General features: G+C 41.8%; 1 protein-coding gene across 6 annotated transcripts in view; it reads right to left on the reverse strand.

The window, feature by feature from the left end:
* Nucleotides 1–6,310: 6,310 nt before the first annotated feature.
* DAB2 (DAB adaptor protein 2) overlaps nucleotides 6,311–16,316 on the reverse strand; it is a 57,606-nt gene continuing 47,600 nt past the window's right edge. For all 6 annotated transcript variants that reach the window (XM_003407894.4, XM_023545436.2, XM_064271497.1 and 3 more), the window contains 4 exons: nucleotides 11,424–12,047; nucleotides 9,885–9,997; nucleotides 8,868–8,938; nucleotides 6,311–8,115 (listed from right to left, as the gene is read on the reverse strand). In XM_003407894.4, coding sequence (XP_003407942.3) covers nucleotides 8,873–8,938; nucleotides 9,885–9,997; nucleotides 11,424–12,047 — 803 coding nt within the window. In that variant the 3' untranslated portion in view covers nucleotides 6,311–8,115; nucleotides 8,868–8,872. The remainder of the gene's footprint in view (nucleotides 8,116–8,867; nucleotides 8,939–9,884; nucleotides 9,998–11,423; nucleotides 12,048–16,316) is intronic.

Here is a 16,316-nt window from a genome sequence, read left to right on the forward strand (position 1 = left end):
TGTGCGGTGGTTTTTAGATGCCAGATGCCCTTCAAATCTTTATTGTCTCTGAAAATCCTCATGGCACTAACCCGTAGAAACCACACTACACACTAGTTGCTGTCACGTTGACTCTGACTTATGGCAACCCCATGTGTGTCAGAGTTAGAACTGTGCTCCATTGGGTTTCTAACAATTGATTTTTTGAAAGTAGATCACCAGGCACCTTTGGGTGGACTTGAACCTCCAAACTTTTCGATTAGCAGGTGAGCGTGCTAACTGTTTGAAACACCAAGGGACTACAACAGGAAAACTAGTCCTCTGCATTCTTCAGCTTTCACCTTCTAGTCAAGGAGCCTTGGCTCTCCTTTTGTGTGCTTCCCTCCTGCCCTGAGGGTGGGTACTATGGAGCCAAAGACTGCTGTGATCTGCATTTGCTGATGAGTGGGAGAAAGGGTTCCTTCTTTGCTAACTTTGGGTTAAACTATCACCTGGACATGTGGCAGATGTGTTGAATAACCCATCACGCATTTTCAAAGTCCTCCTCTCAGTCCCCCGTCATGGTCCTGCAACCCATACGGTACACAGAGTTCAGCCTCAGAAGTTTCCACCCTTGGTTTAATGATCTGTTGTTACCATCTTGAACTTTGTACTGATTTTATATTTGAATTGTGTTTTGTAAGTGAAGTCTGATGGGAAAATAGAGCATGCACATGAGCAGAGGAGATAATGCAATGTGTTCCCTGTCCCTTGGCGCTGCAATTGCATATAGCATTTGTGATGCCCCATGAACACAGAATTCAAGTAGACCCACGATGTGTGGGAGTTCAGCAGGACTCAAAGCAAATCTAAGGTAAATGTGTTGTGTCTGTGGCTGAGTAAGGTGGCTCTGCTGAGGAGGAAGAGGCACTGACTACCCCAAGTGGCCGTGCTTTCCATTTGAATCAAAACTTATGTCCAATATAGTAAGAAAGCAATAGTGCCCTAAGAAACACAAGAGACCAAGAAGCACTATCATATCCTTTGTTAGTAGTGTTAATTCCCTGTATTAACCAGCCGCTTATGCTGAAAATCATGACATAGAAGGACAGAATGAGATAAAAAAAAAAAAAAAAGCAGCCTGCAATTCCTTTTCTTTTAGCCTTTCTTTACTCATCAGTTAGTCAAAGCTGAGATTTTTGGCAGAATGTACATGTGTCAGGAAGTGAAATAAAGACAGCTGAGTTAGTTTTGTGCAGCATTCCCATTGTATCGGTAAGAAAAAAAAACACAGGCAAGTAGTACGCATATATGAGTTATGAAATACAAATTGTGTAATTTCAGTGATTCCACATAGGAGTTAAAGAACCAAAAAAACAAAAAAAAACACACACACACAAAAAAAAAAGCAAACCCATTGCCATCAAGTCGATTCCAACTCATAGCGACCCTATAGGACAGAGTAGAACTGCCCCCATAGAGTTTCCAAGGGGCTCCTGGTGGATACAAACTGCTAACCTTTTGGTTAGCAGCTGTAGCACTTAACTACTACACCGCCAGCATTTCCAGGAGTTAAAGATTAGTGGTAAAATTGATGCTATAAATTAAAAATTTTTATCTTTATTTACTTAGAATGACCTTAAATAGCAAGTAAAATGTACTGAGACAAGTCGAGTGAGAAAGAAAGGAACTGCAAAAGGGAAAAGCTTTATATCTTCATGCCTTTGATGACAACTTTTTTTTCCAGTTTTTTAACAAAGGAACCCACACTTTTATTTTGCCCTGGACCTCACAAATTATGTAGCAGCCCTGACTCTTTCTTAAACTACCTTTACTATAGATGTGGACAAAAGTAAATGCTTACTTTTGCAGCCTCCCTTGCAGCTAGCTGTAGCCGTGTGACCAAGCTCCGGCCAATGAGACATACACTCATCCACTGAGAAGGAAAATAGAATAACTGATGTGAGAAGCAGACATTGATGGTGCAACTTTCTTCCAGCCTTGAGCACAGACATCATATTTGGAGCTATGCAACCATATTATGACCATTCAGCGATAAACATTAGAACAAACAGCCAAAAGGCCAAAATGTTGGAGTGAAAATTTGAGAAAGAATCTGTGTCCTTGAGGGTATTGCTGAGCTGCTGAACCAACACAAGCAGCCATCAAGCTAGATTTGTAATGTGAGAAAAATATTCCCCTACTAGTTTAAACCACTGTGAGCCTTTCTGTTGCTTGTAATCCATTCGTCCCTCACTGACACATGGGCTGTGAAATGCCTGCTTGTGCCCAGGGTCTTTCATTAAAGAACATAGCTCCTACCCACCAGGGCCCTAAGCCTGTCTCTGAGGCCAGTGAGAGGGGTAGGGAGGCAAATATTGTCAATCCTTCCATTCTCTTCCTTGTCCCTCTCCTGTAGCTCCTCTGTCTCAGCACTCCTCTCAGCTGTCCCCAAACAAAAGGATCTGTGATGTTCAGTTAGTATCAGGAGGCACCTGGTGGAGGCAACCTCAGACACACCCAAGAAATGTCGGCACCTCAGTTCCAGCCCCATCAGGTTACCCTCTAACCTTTGTTGATTTTAGCTGCTTTGGAGTCGGCCCTGACTCAGGACAACTCCATGCACATTGGAAAAAAACGCTGCCCAGTCCGGTGCCATTCCCATGATTGGATGTGGATCGGACCACTGTGATTCATAAGCTGATTTTCAGGACTAGATCATCAGGCCTTTCTTTCAAGTCCATCTTACCCCGGAAGCTCTGCTGAAACCTGTTCAGCATCATAGCAACACACAAGCTTCCACTGACAGATGGGTGGTGGCTGCATGTCAGGTACATTGGCTGGAAATTGAACCCAGATCTCCCACATGTTGTTGTTAGGTGCCATCAAGTCGCTTCATAGTGACCCTATATACAACGGAACAGAGCACTGCCCAGTCCTTCCTGAGCCATGCTCATAATCATTGTTATGCTTGAGCCCATGGTTGCAGCCACTGTGTCAGTCCATCTCATTGAAGGTCTTCCTCTTCTTAACTGGTCCTCTGCTTTACCAAGCATTTTGTTCTTCTACAGGGACTGGTCCCTGTTGATAGCATGTCCAAAGTATTTGAAATGAAGTCTTGCCATCCTTGCTTCTAAGGAGCATTCTGACTGTACTTCTTTCAATACAGATTTGTTCCTTCTGGCAGTCCCCCACATGGAGGGTGAGAATTCTACCACTGAGCCACCACCGTTCCCCTGTAACTTTTAGAACGATAATTCACCTTTCTTACAATTAAGGTAAAATAATAATTGAAGTCAACCAAATGAAAAGAGAATTGATGGAAGCCTCCACAACCAACATCAAGAGAAAAACATAACCACCAAGCCTTTCAGAGTTGGGTTTTTTTTTTTCTTCTTCTTCTTCTCCTTTTTTAAAACCACCTTGCTTTTTAGTCACTGGAGAAGCCCAGTGTCTTTGCTACTGAGTAAATCATACAGTCGCTTCTCTGAAGACTGGCACTCGTGAGCATGATTTCAGTGCTGTACCTAGCATGTGGTAGAGGGTTAGTAATTAAGTACATGGTTCCAGAGACACAAGGGCAAATGAGGGACTCAGTCACTCATTAGGTAAGATGACGAATTGCTGGTGTGTGTCCATCAGCAGTGCTGTAATGAGGACATGTCAACAGAGTTGCTGCTGGGACCCAGTTTTGTGTGAATTCATGTTTGGTATTTTGATTTAGAACATGAGTTTTAGTTATTTTTAACAGAAGGAAGTTGGTTAAAACACACCATTTCCCAGCAAAGATTAGGCATTTTACTATTTAGCAATCTCCGCAAATGGTAATAGCTTAAATATTTACCCGGGACTTTTGGGGAACACCTATCTTTTACTAGCAGACTTTGTATTGACCATATTCCGGGACTCTGGACCAGAGTCCTCATTCATCAGGGTATTTTGAGGTCAACCAGCCTCCTGAGTTAGCTACATCCTCTGTTGTTTTCTCTTGCTGCTTTCAGCACAGGAAAGACACAGTCACCATCTGTTTGGCCCCCTCTAGACACTATAGGGTCACCGTGAGTCAAAATCGACTTGATGGCAGTGGGTTTTTAGACACTGTGGTTAATGCTTTGATGGAGGAGTTTGAAATCACTGGCTGAAAACCTCTCCCTACTACATGATCTTACAATAAAATGCTGTGGAAGCTACTCAGAGTTGGAGCAGATTGCAGCCATTTTAAATCATGAAGCGTGACACTGAACGGTAACAGATGCCACCCCTCAGGAGTATGGTATCAGTGGAATGAAGGTGTTTTGCATAAATGGCAAAGCACTCCACAAATATAAGAACATTTTGAGAAAATCAGTACTTTTTCCTTTGTTGCCTTTATGTGAGCTACGTGGGGGCAGTTTTTAGTTTAGATATATTTGATGCCTAAACGAAATCCTCTGGAACACAGATGTGAATACCACCACCACTAAAAAAAGACTATCCACCACCTGTCTGTCAGATCATGGTGCTGTGTGGCTTATGTGTTGCTGACACTGGAAGCTATGCCACCGGTAGGTCAAATACCAGCAGGGTCACTCATGGTGAATGGGTTTCGGCAGAGCCTCTAGACTAAGACAGACAAGGAAAAAAGGTGGCCTGCTTTAGCTATCAATGCTGCTATAACAGAAATACCACAAATGGAGGGCTTTAATAAACAAATTTATTTTCTCACAGTTTAAGAGGCTAGAAGTCCAAATTCAGAGCGCTGACTTGCACAGAAGGGTTTCTCTCTGTTGGCTCTGGAAGAAGGTCTTTGTTAATGAGGACAGCCTCTCCTCAGCTGTATTCACAGGCAGGCTTCTTTTCTGAAAGTTAGTCAGTGAAAACCTAATGGATCACAACATTGTCCAATATAGTGCTGAAAGATGAGTCCCTAGGTTGGAAGGCACTACACAACAGCTGCAACAATGGCTTTGAACCTACCAGCGATCATGAAGACCGCACAGGACTGGGCAATGTATCATTCCGTTGTACATGAGGTCACCACGTGTTGAAGCCAACTTGAATTCAAAAAAACAAAACCGAAAGACTGTAAGGATAGATCTAGTTTCTAGTTTTCAAGGATACTTCAGTAAGCTTCTCCATCTACTTGGTTACCAAGAGTTTCTACTGCACTGAACAGGAGTGAAGGTTAACCTCTGGCAGGATTTTACAGATGAAGCTGCATGGAAATGGCACACTGGCTCAACAGATAGACACACTGCACAGCACCTTGGTAAACCAGATAATCTGTGCAACATGTTCTTATCACCTGCCTTCTCCAGCTCATCTGTGGCTTACTTTTAACTTTCCTGGAAGCTGCTTTTGTGTGGAGTTTGTTTCTTTGTATTCCACCTCATCTTTCAGTTACCCAAAAAACTGAATTGCCATCAAGTTGATTCCAACTCATAGCAACCCTGTACGACAGAGAACTGTCCCATAGGGTTTTCAAGGAGTGGCTGGTGGATTTGACCTGCTGACCTTTGTGGTTAGCAGTTGAGCTTTTAATCTTTCAGTTAAGGGGTTGGGGGTGGGGGAGATACAGCAGGGTGTAGGTAAGGCAGTAGCACTGAACAATCCACAGCAGTAACTACAAATTGATGACCCCTGCCCCTCAAAGTTGGATTTGTCTTACTCTTTAAAATCAGGTTTAACACCAAGAGATTTCTATATCCAAGCAAGTTCTGCCTTAGGGACCACCCAGGAAAAAACCCAAATGTCAGGTCTTCATCAACATGACTCCTGAGTGGCCTGTACCATACTGAATCAGTCTGCAAGTTGTTTTAGTAGAAGGGGTCAAACATGACTGAATGAAGTACAAGGGGAGGCAAAGTGTAGGTGTGAGCAAAAGTGCACTAACGAGTGATTTTTATACTGTGTCTGTTGAGGTCTTATCCACTAGGGTCCATTCGACAACCTGGAAGGGAGTATGTGTGGGGCTGAGAGAGGAGGCCAAGATTTTGAAAGAGATTAGATGATAACTTACTCACGGTTCTATTTCATAAATTTCTACTATCTCTTCATCTTTTTGAGAACCCAGAATGTATTATAACTAATATACTATAGTTAACTAACATATATTATAACTAACATACTATACCCATTGCCTTTGAGTTGATTCTGACTCATAGCGACCCTATAGGACAGAGTAGAACTGCCCCATATGGTTTCCAAGGAGTGCCTGGTGGATTCAAACTGCCTACCTTTTGGTTAGCAGACATAGCTCTTAACCACTATGCCACCATATTATAGTTAACCTTAAAATGATAGGTTTTATACCTTGCACCTAATGTCAACCCCAAGCAAGGGTAAAATATTAGAATAAACCAATGGTAACACATGAGATTCTGCCATTCCAGTTTATTGAAATGAGTAAATTTATAGCTTTATTTGGATATAGAAAAGTGCACAAGAGAAAATAAGTATGTACACAACAGTCGTGTGGCTGAATATCACTTTCAAAATTTTATCTACTTTCAAAAAATTCAATTACCTAGAAATAGTTGCCTCCAGCTTAGCACATTTAGCTATTTGGACATTTAAAATGCTATTTCAAGTCTGTGTTTATAATGACTGACTAGGACGCCAGATGGAAAACTATGCCATACATGATCACCTATAACAGACAACCACAGGACTTCAGCTTGGATACTGAGGGCTAATCGATAGAGGTTCATGAGGCCACATCTTGTTTAGATCCTGAGCAGACATCCTCTTCTTCCATCTGAAAGTAACATTGTATGTGGCTGATTAACACCCACAAGAACCTGAGCATTAAGGGTTAAAAGACAACATTAAAACAAAACAAAACAAAAACAAACCTAACATTAAAAAACAACAACAAACAAAACTCATTTTGGCAAGAACATACTCTTCAGAACTGTGCTAACGATAGGACTGAAAATCACCTAGAAAAGTTCATGAAAGGGAAAACTTTCACAGACATTAGATTTTAAATGATAATATCAAATACTTGTTCTACGTCTTTTCCCCACTTATCTTCCTATTAATTATGAGATCTGAGGCTTCAAGAAAGTTTTCCAGTTACTTTATAAAGGCCTAGCATGACCCCAAATAAGCACCTAATGAGTTTGATGCAATCACGTTTAGCTTTGTGATGGGTTGCCCTTCTAAATACAGTCCTTCATTGCTGAGTTGACTTCTCTTTCTCTTCAATATGAATTCTTCTCCTGGAGGTTCAGCTCAAGGGAATAACTACCTACGCCACAGAAAGAAGAAAGCTTGTGCCTATTTGCCGTTCTAGTTACTGGGATTAGAGATTACTGAGAATGCAGAGCTGCTCCAGGTCTGTGAATCATTGGATTTTCTTCCCATACAATCTTGTTGCATGTGAAAGGGAGGTAATGTTATATGAATTCAGGAGCAAAAGTGACTGAAAAGAGATCGAAGGGAAAAGGAGAAAAGAGATGCATAATGCTTTGCCCTCATTTGCAACAGCCAGCAAGGGACTGGATAAAAGATGATCTTGACCTTAGGAGAAAACAGCTTCAGAAAGAGGAGAAGCCACATCTTTAAAAGGGTCCTTAGGTATGTTAAAGTCCAAGATGCCTAAAAAGAAGTTAGAAGGTATGTTAAAGTCCAAGATGCCTAAAAAGTAGTTAGACTTGCTTCAGTTTTTACTTTAAAAATTCTCTTTTAAGTAATGGTCTAAAGTCAGACTTCTTTTAAGAAGTGCCTTGTTCTACCACAATCTTTAGGTTTTGCGCCCTAAAACAGAACTCCAAACAACGCTGAATGGAAAGGATTTGAAAATTTATTCAAAACAGTATGCTCTGATGAGTTTGTGGTGGCTGCCATCTCCCAACCGGAGAGTGATTGGTAGAATATTCTAGAAGGTTCTAGGGATACAATAGGCAAGAGTTCAAGGAGGGAAGCTACTTCATTTACATTTATGCTAGAGAATTTAGGTTCTTAATTTATTTAAAGCCATTAACTCAGTTTAGCTTTAACCTAGACAGAAAATGAAAGGCATTTTATAAGTGGAAGAAGCAGCAAGAAATAAGGCAACAGATAACATGTCCAAGCTGGAACAAGGGCAAGTCAGGACATGTCTGGCTATTAGCTTTGTCCTTGATTACTCAGGTCAACCTTTTTGTTCCTCTGGATAGTCAGCATACCAAGTTCCTAGAGCAGTAAGGAGAAGAAAAAAAATCTGTGGTTAGAATTTATAGGATTGAATTGAGTCACTGGTAAAAATGTCAGTAATGGTATCTCCTGGGGCTGATGTGAGGATCGAATGAGATAAATGTAGAACACAGTGTTCAATAATACCAGCTACTGTCCCATGAAAGTGCCCCCACCCAATTTAGCAGGTTGATCTAAACTAGCCCTCCTTCCTGACCTAAAGAAGAAAGAGCCTCCAAAGAGAATTCTAGTCTAGTCAATTCAGTTGAGTCCAAAAAATCCTCCTCGACCCTAAGCCAAACCAAACCAAACCAGTTGCCACTGCAAACCCTATGGAGCACAGTTCTACTTTGAAGCACATGGTGTCGCCAAGAGTTAGAGTTGACTCAAGGGCAACTTGTGGTAGTGGTGGTGGATAGGAAATCAAGTTACTACTAGTAAGCTTCCAATCACTTCAATATGAAGGTAAAAAGCCAGAAAGCTGTTATGTATTATATTGAGTTTTACCTCAAAAGAACTGAAATATAAAAAATACAGGATATGATAGAAATTCATATCCCTAGGGGTACGTTACTATTTTTTGATGTGCATAAAAATATAGTCACTACTGAGTTAAGAATAGATTTCCATGTCTGTTGCTCCTAAATTACCAGTATTTAATTTCTCCCCCATTCTAAAATTAAATTTTTGCCTCCTGTGCCACCCTCCCTACCAACCACTCCAAGACAGGCTTACTAGGATCTTCTACTTACAGAAGTTAGGAAAATGGGTTTGCAAAAGAAGCCCTATATACATCAGGAGCTGCAGATTGAGGAGGAGGCATCTATGGAGATAAAACCATTCAGTTGATAAGTACAGCTATAGTCATAAGAAAAAACCTATAATTAAAACTTCTGAAATTCTTTTGAAAGCCACTCAGGTCATGGATCAATCAGACATTGCAAGGGTCTGCAAACATTTGTGTTTGTCTGCTTATATAGATGTCCACACATGTTTGAATAACTCATTTCCATTGAGTCGATTCTGACTCACAGTGACCCTATAGGACGGAGTAGAACCACCTCATAGGGTATCCAAGGAATGGCTGGTGGATTCAAACTGCTGGCTTTTTGGTTAGTGGCCGAGCTCTTAACTGCTGTGCCACCAGGGCTCCAATTATGCATGTTTGATTAGTTACAGCAAACTCAAGGTTCAGGAGAATTATGTTGCTGCCCCAAATTGGCAAATATTTTTATGAGCTATGGAACCATGTATGGGAAAGTAAGAACCTAAATCTTTGAGAGATTTTTAAAATGATACTTTAGAGTAATTTTTTCCAAAAATGCTTTTAAGAACCAAGTTAAGTGAGATGTTGAACAACTTTTTCTATATGATACCCATTTCTCAAATTCAGAAGCTAGTTAAAACCAAACCAAACCCGTTGCTGTCGAGTCGATTCTGACTCATTGAGACCCTATAGGACAGAGTAAAACTGCCCCATATGGTTTCCAAGGAGCGCCTGGTGGATTTGAACTGCCCACCTTTTGGTCAGCAGCTGTAGCTCTTAACCACTACACCACCAGGGTTTCCCAGGAACTAGTAGTCCTTGTGAAAACAATCTTTCCCTAGTTTGAATTAATGTTTACACTTGATTGTCCTCAATGATAAAGCTTAGTCAAACATGCTTTTCTATCAAAAAGTTATTACAAAGTTTAGGTTAATTCAGGAAGTAGTAGTAGCTGTATGTGGCATGCACTTTGGAGCAATGGCTTCTAGTAGTTAATACTTACAGGGACTTGTGATGATGAATTGAAAGAATTTTTAGAGAAAGGGTTCTCAAATGCACTGTCAGCAGATTTGGGAAGTGGCAGGGCACTTTGTCTTGGAACAGACTTTGATAGTTCTAGAAGAAGAAAAACCAGAGCAGTCAATAAACAAGCTTTTCCCAAATATATGCACAAGCCCTTGATCAGGCTTATCTTTCAAACTGAGGTCCATACAAAATGTCAAATGTATCAAAACGTTTGACATTTCATCAATCTTCACATGTATAGTTCAAGTGACCTTAATAAATTGGGTCCATACTTTTGCTGGGGAATTTACATTAGTGGAATAAAAATCACCACCAAATACCAGGATCCTCAATGATTGTTACAGGCAAACTTACCCCTTCTACAAGGGGAAGCTATACACATTTATCTGAAGCACAATAAACTCAGAATTCTCTTACTCAAGGCCATGGAGTATGGTAAGGTTTTATTATATAACCCTTGAAGTATCTAGGCCATTGCCCTTCAGTAGCTCTTGGCGGCATTTTTAAGACCTGTCACTAGAGCCTGGGGTCCCAAAAGGTAGCAAGCAACTATCCAAGGCACAGCAGCTGGTCTCTATTCACCTTGAGCAAAAGGAAGGAGAGTCAGGAATGGGAGGAGAAATGGAATGTGTGGCTAATTGCCTCCATGAACACCTGCCTCCTTTGCCATGAGGCCTGAAGAACTGGATGGTGCCCGGCTACCATTACTGAACATTTTGATCAAAGATTTCATAGACTAATCCTGATCAAAAGGTGGAAAATGCAAAACAGAATTTCAAATTATCATGGAATCCAGACTTTTTGGAGCCGTGGAGGCTAGGTGAACCCCTGAAACTACTGCCCTAAAATAATCTTTAGATGAGATCAGGTGCCATAGACAAAGCATTGTGTAAACCATGAACCAAAAATATCCCCTGAAGTCTTCTTATTACCAAACAATAAGTTTAGCTTAACTAGGAAAGAATGTCTGCCTTGAGCATTATGTGTTGTTAAGATCTATCTATACAGGATCAAATTGACAACAACAAATCAAAAGATTAGACAGGAAACTTAAGGAGTAGGGAGTTTATGTTAATGAGGAAGGAACAACTCAGAAAAGGAGGGTGAGAATGATTGCACAACTGGCAGACAGTAATTATTGGCACTGAATTTTACCTGTAGAAACTTGAATTAGTGTATGTTTTGGTTGTGCGTATTCCCAACAGTAACAAAAATAAAATAATTTTAAAAAAAGAACCATCACTAGAGGGCAGCATTAGGCCTGCCCTTAGTAATAGCTAACAACAACAACAACAACAAAAACATAGCTCCTTGACCAGCTCCATAAGGTGAATGGTTAAGATGGTTAAAGTTGTCTTCATAGCCATGGGTTACCAGAAAAAAAAAAAAGAAGTAAGAGCCAAAAGAAGCAAAAGACTGTTGGCGGGTGGGAGAGGGTTCTTCTGAGGGACTCTGTGGGCCCATATGACAGTGGAGGTACTTGGGGGTACAGTGAGCAGAGAAGTGAGTAGCTTACCATTGATCTTGTTCAACAGTTGATTAGCATCCAAGTCATCCTGGTCTGCATTCTCCTGAGGAATGCCGACTTTGCTGTTGAAATAATTGGAGAAAGCACCCAAAGCCCCAGACTCTCCCTTTCTTGCAGGCACTGGTGGCTGCCTCAGTTGCAAGTCCTTAAACATTTCTTTCACCTCTTTGACTTCTTTATCTGCAAGTGGGTCTAAGGCAGTGAAGGCATCACTGGAGATGTCTGTTGGTACGGCAGTTCTAGGAGGTGGCTGAGGAGGAGTGACCGGGAGAGAGGGTTGCATTGAGGGGAGCTGGGCTGACACAGCAGGAGCTGGAAAAATATTGGTCTGGAAAGGATTCCTCAGAGAGGTTGTTGTTGATGGCCAATTGTTGGGTGCCACAGATGCTGAAGGACTCCAAACAGTAGGGCCTGGAGATGGAGCTGAGCCTGCAAATGATGAAGGTTGGTTCCAACCTGGAACAGGTGGGTTTGTGCCAAAAACCAGTGGCTGACCGAATCCTGAAGGCTGACCACTTATCATGGTTCCTGGGACCACTGAAGTAGGCTGACTGAAGACTAAAGATGGTGCAGTCCACAGTGCTGCCTGAGGAGGCGTAACTGGTATACCACCTGAAGGAAGAAGGAAAAACTACTTTTCAGGAGACAAGTTTAAAGAGGATTCTTTCTTTTTTTTACGAGTCTGGTAGATTTTACTTCAAAGCTGGTCATAATAGCTGAGGTGACAGAATTCAGTGGACAGCAAGGTACCCAAAAACCCATTGCTGTTGAGTTGATTCCGACTTACAGAGACCCCATAAGACAGAGTAGAACTGCCCCACAGAACTTCCAAGGAGCGCCTGGTGGACTTGAACTGCCAACTTTTTGGTTAGCAGCTGTAGCTCTTAACCACTATGTCACCAGGGTTTCCCAGCAAGGCACATAACAGTACAAATCATTTATGCTCTTCAAAATCCCTGTTGGCCAACCCACAGCTGAGGCTCCACTTTTGGGTTTTCATCACATGGCATGGGCCATATGTCTTTACTCCTATTTTTTGAAGAGCGTTCTTGAGTTTTAGAAAGCACAACTCTCTAGGCAGCATTTATAGAGCATCTACATGGCAAATGCCTTCACTAAGGTTGAAGCCACAGCATAAGCTAATGCGGAAATAAAGGCTGCCTCCAAGTCATGAAATTGCGCCAAAGGTTAACTAGCTAATACTGAACAGCTAGCATTCAAATACTGGGTGCATTTCAAAGCCCGTGTTCTTTATATTGGGGGGTGGGACCACATCTTTTCACTTTCTTCGTTATTAAGGGTAATACTGTCCATAAATAGTTAGTCATGAAAAACCAGCTCTTCTCATACATATCTTCTCATATGTATCTCCAAGTAGAACAGAGCCTGTCAATAACAGAAATTTACTGAGTCAATTGCACATATCTAACCCATGCTGAATATGAAGCGGTTAATTAAGATAATCCTTGGGGTACTCTGGGTAATCGATTTCATGTTTTAATCAGGTCTGGAGTCACATGAAAACCAGCTATCACACATATGCATTAAGCCTCAATACACTTGCAGTGCAAAGAAGCCCATTTCAAAGCTTCCTCCCTTGTAATGTTGCCAAGGCTATGTAAAGGGAAGATAAAATTTGGTTGATGCGGAGATAGCTTTAGACTTTTACATAAAATTGAGGAAAGACTGGTTATCTTGGGAGGGCTGTTTTGAATAAAAATGCTTCCTGCCATGTGTCACTCACTAAACCTTGCCAGAAGTTAAGACCAGGGTATTTAGGAGGGGAAGGGAGGGAGAGATGACAACAGGAAACAAAATCTTCTTGCAGTAACTAATTGCCTGGGTTGTATGTTGGAGCCTCTGATCTTTGTGTGCGAATAGCCACATCTCCTGCATCATGGCCATGTTGAGTAGAAACTAGTTAGCTCACTAAAATTCAGCTCTTCTTCCTGAGAGGCCCATTCCCTGCATGTTTTTCTACTATGTAGGGCGCTCCTGCCTCTTCCCAAGTGTCTTAATGATCCAGTTCAACTGTTACCACTAACAGAAAACCTACATTCAGCCTCATTCAATGATAAGCCTCTGTTCTCAAAACCTATATGCTATGAACTTTCAGCAGAGCACATTTTTGTTACAAACATTTTCAAACGCAACCAAGAAAAGGCCTCAAAACTTTACTTAGGAATGCTTTTATGTCGAGGGTGAGAAACAAAAAAAAAAACAAACTCATCACTGTGGAGTCAATTCCGACTCATAGCAACCCTACAGGACAGAGTAGAACTGCTCTGGAGGGTTTCCAAGGAGCACCAAGGGGATTCAAACTGCTGAGCTTTTGGTTAGCAGCTGTAGCTCTTCACCACTACGCCAATAGGGTTTCCCAGAGTGAGAAATACTTTGAAAGTGGTGCTCAAGGTCCTAACAACATGTCTTATCTTAAAACTTCTTAGCACTGGAGACTGGTGTTACTTGACCCAGCTCTGCTATCATGAACTCTAGCCACTTGGCCGTGAAGACATATGGTGTGTTCACAGAGTGGTGGCCTTGAGATAAGGTCATCTTACTTAACATACTTGTTTTTGACATGAGGGAACTGGGTACCAGAACATTAAATTTAAAGTCTGTAAAAGCAGAGACCAGAACCCAGGCACACTGACTCTGAATCCAGCACCCCCTCCTCCTATTCTGCCCCCTTGGCCTCCAAGGATAGAACTCTTTTTTTAAATGGATGTTAATTCAAATGCATATTTAATAGATACAGAAGTTAGACTTCCTTTGAACTACAGACTATACTCCTTTCACAACAAATCAAGAGAACCTTTCTCTTAGATTCTATAATACAGGCTTCTAAAAGTGGGTTTACTTTGAACCAAGTTCTCCCTAGCATTTGAAAACATTTTTCAATTTTATGAACTGAAGTCAGAGTCACTCACTACAAGTTTCCACCAATTGGATGCACTAGAAATAAGGGAGAATGTTATCCTGTCATGTTGGATGACTTGCCGCCTTCCCTTAGGAAAATGTGTGGCTTTAGTCATAGATGGTATTAGTGGGAGTGGTGGTAAAAGAGAAAAATAATATATTTGCCAGGAGTTAAAGGCTTTCCTGGCATATACTTATGCCAGTGTTCATTCTCATCCACTAGATACCACACACCATGTTTCCAAGGCATTTAAGGCGTCACTGGATAAAGTAGGACTAAGGGGTAAAGAAAAAGAGGGTGGGTATAAAAAATTAATTTTATTACCTTCTGAAGCTAGATTAAAACACAGGGTAGCTAGAGCTCAGCCTTCTCCCCACCCCCACATTCTCCAAAAGAGTCTTCCAGCTGGGTCCCGCGGAAGCCAGACCTACAACCTTCTTCCATGGTTTGGCTGAGGATTCTGCTAGTGGACAGGGGCTATACTGTAGAGCTCAGTTTGAGTTCCATGTCCAAACTTGGACGAATCATCAGTATTCTGCAGTTGCATACCCCACGGCCTCAACAGAGGCACCTAGCCAAAAAGCTTCACTTCGTCTGAATAAATTAACAGTTATAGGGTCCAGCTGTATTTTCAGGCTGACTAGTTAAATATTGGCTGTAAAAATTCTTCAGGGCATTGACATTGGACTACAAAGCACTGTGATGTGATCTAGTCTCGTTGTGGGCACTGCATCAAGCTCTCTACCCTTCCATGAAGGAGAGGCACCAATCAGCTCTGTTTGTGGGTAGGGGAAAGGAACTATGGATAAAGAGGGAAACCCCAAAGGGACCTGAAGTAATTAGAGTTTCTTGACGGTGTAAACACAAGCATAGCTTTCAGCAACTCGGCAGTTGGTTAAACGCCCCCCTCACATGACCCTACTCCAGATACAACTGAACAGATATAACAGGACAGAATCGAAATATTTTCCTTTGTGGGAACCTAGCAGGGGTGGGGGAAAAAAATCCTCATAACTGACTCTGCAGGAGGCAAAGAAAGCCACTATCCCTGGTCAGATTTTACCAAAGGGGGCAGAAAGCTACTCTTCATCTTTACACCCCCTCCCAAGCCAGAGTCTATTTGGAGCTTGTAGAAGTGCCAAGAAGCAGAAAAACAAAGACAGTCCCCAGCAGGACAGCAAAGACTGTTGTTGGGATTTCTGAAAACTACGCTATTGAATCAGTAAAGAACTGGAGGCAGTGATCAAGAGTAGCAGGGCCAGCTCTCAGCCAAATGGCCTTCCACTCCATCCTGCCACTAAGGGGCTCTAGGGTGCACATGAGTTAATGACACGTTTACAGATGAGAGCCCCAGCACAGCTTAGGTATCTGATAAAATTCCATCTCTTCTTACATGTCTGTGTTCCTTTCATCTTTAGGTTTCTAGTACTTATCTTCTGACTCTACTAAGACAGTCAGCTAGCTAAAATATCAGCAAGGAGCTGCTACGGCTTAGTGTTCAGAGACTGATCAGGACACTTGCCTGTCCACACGCCTAGTGTATGCCTAGGTAACAGAAGTCCATAGCCTAGAAGTTTCATCCTATGACTTACATTTTCTTCAGATTTAATTACTGGCCATCAGGAGGAATACAGGCTTTAACAGTGGATACGTCTTCAATGTAATGGTGGCAAATGGCACAGCAGGCATGTATGCTACTAATGTTCCCGAGACACATGGTAGAAAGGGCTCTCTCATCTCACCCCTTTTCCTTACTGAAGTTGGTCTGACTTTTAGAGTCCTTTACAGCTGTTTTCCAGGAGGCTATTACCAGTTGGTTCAGGTAAGAGCAAATGTTGAACATGGGTGTCTGCTCAGAAGCAACTCAAGGAGTCAAATTTCTGTTATAAGTCAAGAGTATCAAGTGTGGTGGGGTTGCACAAGGGTAAAATTGGGAGAAGAGCTCTCTAGGGTGCTCAAAT

Source organism: Loxodonta africana, chromosome 2, assembly GCF_030014295.1.
Source record: "Loxodonta africana isolate mLoxAfr1 chromosome 2, mLoxAfr1.hap2, whole genome shotgun sequence".
NCBI lineage: Eukaryota > Metazoa > Chordata > Mammalia > Proboscidea > Elephantidae > Loxodonta > Loxodonta africana.